This window comes from Lepisosteus platostomus, chromosome 12 (genome assembly GCF_059453375.1).
Source record: "Lepisosteus platostomus isolate fLepPlt1 chromosome 12, fLepPlt1.hap1, whole genome shotgun sequence".
NCBI lineage: Eukaryota > Metazoa > Chordata > Actinopteri > Semionotiformes > Lepisosteidae > Lepisosteus > Lepisosteus platostomus.
Window position 1 is genome coordinate 36,494,943 of NC_142622.1, and position 12,157 is coordinate 36,507,099.

At 34.6% G+C, this 12,157-nt stretch overlaps 1 protein-coding gene across 3 annotated transcripts in view; it reads left to right on the top strand.

Moving 5' to 3' along the window:
• Positions 1-12,157, top strand: part of trappc9 (trafficking protein particle complex subunit 9) — a 619,314-nt gene that overhangs the window by 482,344 nt on the left and 124,813 nt on the right. For all 3 annotated transcript variants that reach the window (XM_088601827.1, XM_088601825.1, XM_088601826.1), the window contains one exon: positions 3,233-3,324. In XM_088601827.1, coding sequence (XP_088457953.1) covers positions 3,233-3,324 — 92 coding nt within the window. The remainder of the gene's footprint in view (positions 1-3,232; positions 3,325-12,157) is intronic.

Genomic DNA, 12,157 nt, shown 5'->3' on the forward strand with positions numbered 1-12,157 from the left:
GAAGTCCATTGATCATGTCCTTCTTATTGAACAGCCATTGTTAACCCTTATGTCAGATTGGATAGTGAAAGCAGGGGAGGTGTTTACTTATGTATCGTTGTATAATAAAGAAAAACAAAAAATCACAATAATTATGCAAAGACAACATTGTGTGAGACAGAATGTGCCGCTTTCTTATACACAACAGTCCAGAACCAACTAGTGTGCAGTGCTTGAACAAAAAGGGGAATTTAGCTTTCTGTTACGGAATCTGTTTTTATTTTTATATTGGCTTTCTTGATTGTGTCCCTCCTGGATAAGCAGAGATGGCCCATAATGAGTCTGGGTACACCATTATACACATCAGGTAACTTTTTGTTAAGCAGCAGCTGGCTTCCCATTTCCAACCATTTATATCATTAAAATGGAAACTGGCCCACAGCACATTGCAATCTACAAATGTTTAATTCAGCACAAGGTCTGTTTTTTTTTTCAATACCTGAGGGTAATCTGCTTGTTGTTGATATATTCAACATTATTATTCAAGAAGATGACCTGAGGGTTATTCTTGCTGGAAGGGGATTGGCAATGGTTGCTGTGTTTATTTAGGAATAATGCTATCCAGACAAATTGACTCATTTACTTTCTTTCTATAGAATGAAGGCAAAAAAGAGGTCCTTCTGAAAAAGCTGATTTTGCTCTTGTTTTTATTTGCATGGTATGACATTATATTTCATGGCTATTAATACCTACTACTGCTTGGGTACTGGGTTGTATATAAATATATTAATTATTATGTATTATTTTTTATAATTGCTTCATGCCTTGAAGAAGGAAAATTCACCTTTATTATATTTACAATTTTCCTGAAACACACTTACAGTTGAACTTAAAACACAGATGTAAAATAATATCACACGTACATGCTGCACAGATGAAAAGGTGTTCTTAGGAGCATCTTCAGTTTCTTTCTTTCTCCACACTCTAACCTTTCCATCACTGTGAAAGATTAATCCTGGTCTCATTCGTCTATAAAACCTACAAAAATGTGTACTTCTTTGTTTTGTTGGAAATTCTGAAGCATGGCAGAGGTAATGTCAAGGCCTGGGCATGCTCAGCCACCTCTTGAACTGGGTCAATCCTCATTATTGATAGTGTATGGTACCTTCTAATGGCAGCAGCAGAATATATTCTGAAATGTACATTAATATTTAATGCGCTCATGTTAAAAGAAGAGAATGTTTTCATACAGCATGGCATTGCAACCAAGGAACCAAAGAATTCAGCAGGGGTATAACGTCCAAGCCAATCTCTAGATTTAAATCCAATTGAGCATTTTACTTCCCCCAAAAAAAAGTAATAACATCCCAGGAGCAGGCAAGAACTCAAAGTGGATGCAGCATAGCATCAGAAATGATTTCATGAAGAGTTCAACAGTTCATAGTTATGGCCTCAAAGGGATACGCAGCCAAATGCTGACTTTTTGCGCTCTGAAATCTCACTTAAGTGAATGGTTTCCAATACTTATTAGTGCTTGAAATACAGTATACTGTAGTACATACTATTTTATCGTCGATTTTTATGCACTGTAAACCAAAAATACTAGTTTTGACTTTGCTGCCTCACTAATTTTTGAGCTCAGTGAAGCTGAGCTCCCTGAAGAATTGAGGTTATCCACAAGAGTGTGGTTCATTGGAAGTTAAAGATTGAGTTTGAACTGTGGTAATGTGAGAGTTCATTGAGTCACTAAAATAATAGTTATCAACCCAAATATTACTATATGTTGTCTGGAATGGTTGGGAACTATCTTTATATCATATCACCACGTGTCGTGGGATGTTTATGTTTGGAACACCTGTGTTGATAGTAATTATGTCTGTAAGGTATTAAAATACAAAGCAATTATTTTTCCAAATGTAAGCAGTCCCAAAATTGTCTAGTGAACCTGTAACATTGTTAGGCTAATTATCAAAACGTGCTGTAGGCAATATATTTGCTTTAAACACTGGAATTCAGCTAAGGTGTTAAGTTTACAACTGAACCTGAGCAATAGATGCCCTTGGTAAGGGAATTTTACAATCTAGAGGATATAATAGCCTTAAGCATCTATGGAATGCAGCTCACATGACAAGTCTGCCAAGAATCAAATGGCCAAAAGGCACACTGTCTAGAGAGATCCCATGAAAAGGTTGTGCATCAAAATCAATCATGATACATTTCTTTCAGTCCATCTCCTAGTTGGCACTGTTAATATTGCTGTTCGCCTGCAGGAAATGGACAAGTTTGGGGTCACAATGCATGGTCTAGCTGCTGTATACTGTATAATTCATAACACAAAACACAGTTACGCCTTGTATTAAGGTAAATGTTTTATAATAGAAAATATTAAAACTGTTAATTTGTCGGTTTCCTGTCATAGCCAGGGGTTGTAATCAGGATATTAACTGTAACATGTAACTCTTTTAACAGTTAACTAGTGCACTTAATTGAATTAAGTTATAATTGTTAACAAAAAATATTTGTTATTTCATTTGATGTTTCAGCAACAATAATTAGATGGTTTACAAATACCCCTTGGCTGTATCTCTGTTGTTAACACAGACATTGTAACATAGACATTGACAATAGTACTGCATGTTATAAAAATTTAAACCAGTGTTTTTAATACATTTTTGGATTGAATTACTTTCCCAGCACACAGCTCTTGCATTGTTCACCAGCATTTATACCAATCACAGACATTTTACTAATAAACAAGTTGGGATGATTTTTGTAGTTCCACAAAATTAGATTTGGCTTCTTTTCTAACACTGTTGCTCTCACTCTCTTCTTGAAGAATCCAAAACTAAGAATGAACATCTTATGCCCTTATCTATAAACGGAATTACTGTTTCTGTAAATCTGGAGAAAAAAACACTTCCTCATGTTCATTATATAACATTCTGCCTGTTGCAGCTGGAAAGTGATTTTCGGAAAATGCTTATTCTGTTATGCAAAGGACTGGGTTGGATGTAGTGTATCTCTGCTACATTTGATAAAAGTGTAAGGGGTGCTTTCTATACGTACACTGTAATTCACATGATTGAAATGAAATGCTGTGCTTTTTGTTAATAATCACATGGTATCAGTTAAGAGGGGATGACAATTAAAATAAGGAGAAAACATTGTGGAGGCTCAGTTGCATTTATAAGAGTTAATGTGATAAATTTGTTTTTCTAGCAGTGTCTACACACTTTTCTTTAACCGAAATTCACCCTTCTCTGAAGAGGCAGGGAGAAGCTAGTGTGGAAGGTGTACTCAATCAACTTGTTCTGGAACACCTGCAGCTGGCTCCTCTTCAGTGGGGTGAGTACATGAGGGCTTTTTTCCCCTAAGTATGCTTTGCTATGATGGTAGACATCATGTTTGGGTTTGAAACTAAAAGATCTTGGGGGCTGCTTCTATTGAAATGGGACTTGGGTCCTTTTCTGGTGTTATCTGTTTCAAGAGAATGATTGTCAAGAAACAGATGAGCTGTCCAGGTCATTCCACCTTTCGTCCTTGGGCTTAGTGAGATCTTATGCTGTTACTAAGCAAACTAGACTCAATGATCTTGAACAGTTGATGCTACCAGGGTTCTGTAGATTTGTTTTTGCCTGTAGATGGCGAGTTGTGGATGCATTGAAGACTACATTGTGGAAAGCAGTACAGTAATTTAAGGATTCATTGGATTTGCCATCTGCAACTATTCTCTGAAATGTTTGTTGTTTCAGTGAAATTGTTTTTTTGCAGGTTATGCTTCATTTGCAGACACAATATTGATTATATAGGCTTGTCACTTTTGGTTTGCAGACAAAACCATCTGCATGAATGCATGTCATCTTCCATTTTTAGCATCTTTTGTCATGTAAACAAGAAGTTATGACTTGTTTTTCAATTAATAAAGGCCACCTGGCTGTAGATAGTACAGTACATAGAAGTGTAATTGTCATATACAGTACTTCCTATTCCAGTAACACTGTATCCTTGTTTTCTAATCTTGAGTTATTTTGATGGAGTAAATGCTTAAATTATGAGAGACAATTACTTTTTGATTTGTGAAATTCCAAAATGATACATGCACATCTCATTCAACTTAATATTTTATTCAAAACCTGATTCCTCAAACTGAAACTTACTAAGAGCAAATGCGAGCCAAAAATAGAGTCAAAACTGGAATACATTGTTTGCATAAATATTTAGACCATGATCTCAATTTTTGGTGGAAGCACCTTAGACAGAAATTATAGCTACAAGTACTGTATTTGTGGGCAAGTATTATCTCTACAAGATAATCTATCTTTTTTCACCAGCCTGGTGCAATTGGTTTTTGGTTCTTCACAGATTTACGCAATCTGTGTGATGTTGCTTAGAGATCGCTTATGATCTGCACTTAAAGTATTTTTCAGATTCTCAGTAGGACTTTGACTGTATGGCAGGTTAGAATATTATTTAGAGATATCTAAATCATTTGATGATATCTCCAAAAATTACTGATACAATAAAATCTTTAAAGATATCTTATAATGATTCAACAATATATCTAAAACCATTAAAGATATCTAGAAATGAGTTATAGATATCTTCAAATAATGTGGTATAAATGATATCTTTAAATAACTTAAAGATATCTTTAAATGATCCACTCAAGGATATTTGCTACTGTATTTGATTGATAAGCTATTTCAGTGCTTTGGGTCATTGTCCTGATAAAAGTGTTTTTTTTTGTCCCGGTTTTAGATTTGAAGCATGTTTTCCTCTTAGAATGGCCAGTATTTTGCTCCTTCTATAGTTTGTTCCCATCATTCTTAACAAGCTTCCTAGTCCCTGCTGATGAGAAGCAGAATTATAACATAATGCTGCTGTTGCCACATAAACAAAACAATGGGGATGATGTAGCTTTTTGAAAACCCAATTCAGGATTTGAGATTTTTTTCTCTGGCTTTGTGGAGTGTCTGGGATATTGTTGACCCCATGGACACTTTTTCTAATCTCAGCCACAGAACTCTGTAGCTAAGTATGGAGGGATAGCCAGATCGACGGAGCATGAATAACTTCACTATATTTGAAGGAATATTAAGAGTTTTTTTATATCTTTCACCTTATACAGTATGTGTGTTTTTACAACATTTCCCAGTTTAGCTTTGAAAGCTCCTTGGTCTTCATGGTTGACATTCTTTGCTTGACATTCTACATCTAATTTAATTAACCTTTGCCTTTACAAAGGGTTTGAATACTTATGCAGTCATGACATTTTACTTTTTTTTCTGTAAATATATATATAATATTTTTAGCTCTGAATGTCTTTAGCATTTTCTGTTTATAATAAATAGTAATTGCATATCAATTATGTATATTTAATATATATGACTGCAGGCTTTAAAAGCAACAAACACTATGCAATGGCTTGAATACTTTTTGCAAGGCACTGTATCTTACGTTGAGGGATCAGATTGAAATTAGATGCATTCATTTTACGTCATGATCTTGCTGTCATCAATCAAATGGAAAGGAAATCCTGCTTATTACTTCTGTAGCCCTGTGCTGATATTTTCTGCTTGGGTCTAAAACAGAAACAGTGACATTTAGTATTATTTTTGGGGTTATAGTATGTTAAAGAATAACAGGTGGTAACTTTTTTATGATTACTGTGCAATTAATTTTAATTCATCCAATAAGAATCCCTTCATCAATGTTGCCAAGACTATCATAGCTTTAATTATCTGACTTCACTTGGAGAGCTTTCCCTACGGATAGGAAAATCATTAACGTGAATCAGATGCTTTAATACTAAACCACCGTTAGCCACAGATCAGTGTAAAGGTGATTAAGTGCAGGATCCATCTAAATTAATCGGCTGCGTGCCAACTTTGATCTGCAGAAATCAACCTATTGAATAGCCTTTTCTTTTTTTTTCTTTTTAATAATAGATTTGCTTCCGTTTGTTTTTTAAAAATGTACAGTAAGTCATTGAGTTTCTTTCAATTTTCCCAATCTTCCTGGAAGATTTCTCAGGAAGTGAAAAGGAATGTGAATCTATAGACGAATAGAAAGACGAAATACATATAGTATAGATGTTTATACATGCAGTATATGTTAATAGATTAAATATATTATAATTCTTCAATATGTGCAAAGAGAGCATACTGTAGCTTGTGTTTGCTATTTATTGAAATATTCTTTACCACACAGGTGGAATGGGAGTCTTGTTAATGGGTGTCTCTTGGGATTCCAATAGCTGAGTAGAAATGGAACTGACTCTTTATCTGCCCACAGGTTCTGTTTTAATGTAATGGAAATCTGATTTGGGCTTTAGGTTATTAGGTTACTCCTTTTCTAATATGATTTTTTTACTGTGTTAGTTTATAGGTCGTTATTAAGTAGTCTAGGAAAAAAAATGCTATAAAGCTAATAAAAAAGCATGCACTTCAGCTTTGGTTAGAAGTGACATTAGCGGTACTCAATGTGGGTTTGAAATACCACACTCCACATATGGCTGTGCCCTTTAAAATAATGGAAATGTCTACGGCAATAACTTTAACTAGAAATAGAGCGAAGATTGATTGCTAGTTTGGGAAATCCTTTTTATTTACATTTATTTTTTTTATATCAATGAAGCCAGAATGACATTTTTCATTTTTGCTGAATGAAGTCTGGGAGGTGAAGGTCCTGTCTGACTGAGTGCCTGCTTTCCCAAGTGAATAGTGTAAAGCAAAATAGCGGTCTGGTTTAGTTCTAATAGTTCTCTAAATCTGTGTTAAAATGTCAATGCAGCTTTGTGCAAGTTACCAGCACAAAGTTCTTTCACGAAAAAATGATTAAATAAAAAGTTTCCCTTCACATTCAATCTTTTCGTTTTGTGATTTGTTAAAAGTCAAATGTGTAGAATATCAGTGCAGTTTTTGTACAACACTGTTTAAAACCCAGACAATGTCAATATAGCAAGAATACCCAAGTGAAGTTTTATCTCCAATATTAATGTGAAATGAAAAAGCATCTCTGTTAAAGGACCTTTTTTCAAGATACGAAGGCAACAGCGATCTCTGTCATATCTTTATGATACTTCTGTCGAGCTGTACAGTACAAGTACAGTGAGGTGGAGTGGCCTGAATGCCAAAAAGATCAATTTTTACTGCCCCTCCACCACCCCCACAACTTTGGAGGACATATTTATACATCTTTTCATTTCCTAAATGCATCTCTAACCTTTATACTTCCTATCATCATACTTGGAAACAGGAAATATTAAATAGTGTATTCAGTTATGATGCGCTTCCAGCTGATAGACAAATACTTTATCTAATGTTTTTTTTTTCCTTTTGGTCTTCTTAATGTGTTTTAGAGTATGTCCTTACTACTGTTATCCTCTTCATTTGCATTATCTTTGAAATGCAAATTATATCGCGGGGCAAGACTGGCAGGCTGCTCACCTCAGCCTCTTAAGGTGCATGAGACCCGTGTCAGGTCCTGAGAGCTATTGATTCTACAGGTTTGGTTTTGTGTTGCTTGTTCACTGTTCCCTCTTCATTAAGCGTGTCTTGGGGTTAATGAGAGAGTGTTTGTCTTGCTGGCCATCTGCCACTGTGCACCTCGTGACAACAGTCAGTTTGCCAGCAACCTGTAGCCTGTCAGTTCTGAAGTTACCTGCAACAAAAAAAAAATATATATTTCATCTTGGTTGTAGGAAGAGAAATAGTGGTAGAAAATAGTACTAGTTAATAGTAAATGCATTAGAAAATGGGGCACTTAAGGTGATATGCATCCTGATTTCAGCTGATAGTTGTGTGGTTATCCATTCGTGACATCCTATTTCCATTGTAACATTTGGAAAGCAGCAGATTATATGGCATTCAAAGTCATGCCACATGGTGTACATATTTTATGTATTTTATGTATTATATAACTAAGCAATCATTCTATACTTGCGGGGAGAAAAAGCATATTACAGTATATTTTTTCTGTGCAGTACTGCACTGTTCATGGATAATTGCCATGTTATACAGTACCTTTTCCGTGAGTCCCAGAAATCTTACTGCTATGGGTGCTGCTAGTTATCCCACTAAATGTATTATATTACATGTATTGGTGTATTATTTACCTAAGATTGCAGGATAGGTGTCTCCTAAATGTTTTGACTTCAGGGTAGTCATCCTATCACATGTCAGTTCATGTCTTAAGTCATCTATATTCTAGTATCTTACCTTAAACAAGCTGTGTTTGCAATGAATTCTCATGTAGTGTCAAATACAAAACAAGGTCTATATGCATATCTGCTTATTAGTGATTTCAGTAATTGTTAGACTGGCTTTCCTATGATATACAGTAAAAGCTCTATCTATCCAAATATAATGAAATTCCCTTTACTGTATGCAATGACTTTTATAATTCAAGTATTGTAAGATGATGCAGATCTGTCATTTTCCTTGCCTTTTTGGCCAGGACACAGTGAAATGGATAAAACTGTTCGATGACCACCTTTAAGTGAGTTTTAGTAGTTCAGGTGGGTACTGAATTACTATTGGTTCCGAACTCATACTGTACATCAGAAAGACTACCGAAACCAAACTTATCCTGCAGCTAGGATGACACCTTCCCCCTTCTCTTAACAACAGACTACTCTTCTTTTACATTTTCTCCATTCATTGGAAGTTTCATTTCACACCTCTCTATACATATTCTGACTTCACACCTCTTGATTGGCCTCTCTTTCTGTCCCCCTGCTCCCGCCTCTCACTCCTCCTCTCTCCCAGCCTTTGTTCTCCCGCTACATTACCTTTGCCTACTGCCTTGTCTCTCTCACACCTGAAGAAGGCTCCACTGCCGAAACGTTGTGTTTTCTTTCTTCTTTTTTTCACCATGGAATAATTACTTGTTCCTTTAAGTGCGTTTGCAGTCCTCACCATCTCAAACTAGAGAACTATCCAGTGGTTATGTGTTTTGAAAATTACTGTTTTTCTTAAGATGAAAATAATTGATTTTATATTAATCAGCAGTAACATGTCTTTCTTTCCTGTTGGCTATCCAACACTTCAATGCTTACGTAGTTTTGAAAAGTCTTGCTTACTGCATTAATAGTACCTTAGCTTTTTTCTGTTGCTTGGTCTTTTATTCATGGCGTATTGAATATCTTTTGCACTTTAAAACATCTGAGGTTAGCAAAAGAGTTTACTTCCAGAATCACTCTGACAGAACCAAATCCATACCAACATTGAATAACTTAAGATGCTAGGCATTGTGTAGCTGGGTGCACTACAGTTTAATACAGTAAATCACAAATGCAAATCTGTGCCAAATGTTTTTTTTTAAATATCTTTTCAATGTGTGAAATGAGTCTTATTTGTCTGATCAAACTAATCCTGCAGTTTGCCCTACAAAAAAGCACCAGCAACATTGGATTGTAAACTTAAAGCTACAGCTATTCTAAAGCATAGAAAACGTGTGGAGTGGTTTTCTGAGAGCTACTGTAGCATAGTTCTGAAACCATAAAGTTGTACAAATAGTTATTTTTATTACAGATCCCAGATTTATTACATTTATTACAGATTCCTGAGATTTTACTGTCTATTCTCTTTTTGTGTTAATATATTTTTGGCAGCACGTCAAATCTCTGTGTCCTCTCACATTCTCACCTCACTGGTGTTCTGAATGAGTGATCATAGCTATAATTGTCCAGCAGAGAGCTGTACATTGAAAACCAAGGCTGACGTTGTTCTATTAGAGCCTTGTACTTTTTCCTGATATGGTTGATTTTATTGCCATACAAATGCTGTATCTGTATCCTTATGTAAAGTACAGCTACAGTATGAAATAATGCTTTCAGGATAGTGACCAATTGTTCAAATTAAGAGAAGAGGTATTGATAAAAAATAGAATTTATACTGATTTGCATTATTATTAGTTATTGTGTAGTTTTGGTATTATTATAAGAAAAATAGAAGTGTACTGTTTTAATTAGATATGCATAGAAAATGTATGAAATATTCAGCATTTTAAGGAAAAATGAGGCTAAATTTTTATCACCCAGTTGCTGAATTCAGCCAAGCAGTTAAATCATTTTTTTGGGGGAAGTACAGTCAGTATTTAATGAAATGCAGTTCTCAAAACTGCATGGCTTGAATTTTCAACAAGAAGAAGAGACAAAAAATGAGGACACGGCATTATCATATATAAATGAGATCTGTTTAAATTTTATTTTTCCCTGCATGAAATGAAATGAGAAAGATGATAGAATGCAACTCACAATAAAAATACTAATGCGTGTACTTAATTAAAGTGTAGTAGTTTAAGTGATTAGATAAATACTACTTTTTGGCTGCCCTATAACTTCATCTTGTATCCTTTTGTACAAATTCATACATAGAGTTAAGAGATTAGTCAGTTTTGTTCTATGGCTGTGCATTGAATATATAACTATTTTCATTTCAAGCATTTATTTATTCTGTTACCTGCATTGTGGGAATAAAATTTCCCTGTAGGACATGATTCAAATCAAATCTTTTAATGGTTTTAGTAAGGGCATCACTTTGCAATCAATCATTCTCATGTTTTTTTTTTTCCAAGAAAAGTTGAAAAATGGTATTTTTCCTAAATGGGTAGATCGGAGAATTTTATGAATTCTCTCTTAATTTCCCTTACTGTAATATTCTTTACACAGAGGTAATTATAATCACAATGGAGTGTGCTTTTATGTCACTTTGTAAAATCTTTAAAATGTTAAAAAGTGTTAATTAATGATCAGAAGTAAGCAATACTAAATGTAGTTTCTGCTAGTTAAATGCAGTTTTGCTGCTGTGATATAAACACATTAAATTTTTTGAGGCGTTGTGTATTCTGGTCTCTTGTCCTATACGTAATGTCTCTTTAATGCTACTGTATTCCAAGTGCTATGCACTGAAGATACATTTGAGTCAAAATGTTGAATAATGTGAAAAAATATACACAAATATATTTTTACATAAACATTTCATGTACAGTATGCCTTGTGATGGACTGGCGTCCCATCCAGGGTGTACCCTGCCTTCTGCTCGTAGCTTGCTGGGTAGGCTCCGGCCTCCCACAACACCATCTGGTATGAAGCAGTTTGGCAAATGACATGGCATGACATTTCATATATTCATGTATCTAAAACATACTCTAGAAATAGGAAATATCTTGGATATCTTAGTTTCAAATATATACTATTTTTCATATTAATAACTGAATTTTGATCATACCCTAAAAGATTTCTAGAGGATGTTGTATCTACCGTATAACTGTAGTTTCAGTAGGTATTGTTGAGTAAACAGGTTTTCTTAATATTATTTGTAATTGTTAAATATGGCAAATATTTTCTTTATACAGCAGGTATGTTTCTGTTATGTAGTTTACACAGTGAAATGTAGAATTAAAATGTTGTACCTGTATATTTGTTCTTTATTATTTTGTTAGTGGTTGTATTTAAGAAGTAATTTATGATTGTCTGATATACTGCTTGTATTTACGAGTGATATCATGCATTCCTGGTTTTTCTCTAGCTATAAAAATTGATGTTGCAGTGATTGTGATTTAGCACTGATGAAGGATACTTGTGCTTCTGAAACATCTGTTTTGTGCTAGGCTTGATACAGTAAGCAATTATGCACTTAATCCTCAATACGTCTCAATAAATGTATTTTTCAGGAATCTAACTGTCATTTAGTCTTCGACTTTATTTTTTGCCTAATTGACTGCACATCCAATTTGGGTTCGTCTTAATTTTATTACCATTTTCAAATGGGTGCTGGTTGGAAGAACTGGAACGTTTTTGCAGTAAGCAGGAATTCACTCAAAGCAATCCTCTTTCTGCCCCATTAAATTTTGCAAAGGGCCCAGAAATGTTGATTCCACTGTATTTTTCAAGTCATATCTGGATTAAAAACATCTTTTTGTATTTGGCTGATACGTGTCTTAACAAGAAACATTCTCTCCATTGAAATGCGGGGCCACCAAAAGCCTCTTTCTGCCTCGGCTAAGCACAATTAGTTTTAGTGATACAAGCAGACATCTACTGCTTGTAGAATAGTGCCGTGCATATTAAAAAGGGGTCAGAACACAAGCTGTTTCTCAGTATTTATTTTTTGTCTTTCTAGTCATCCATTTAATTGAGCAATTCTGTCTGAATAATAATAACATAGTAGATATA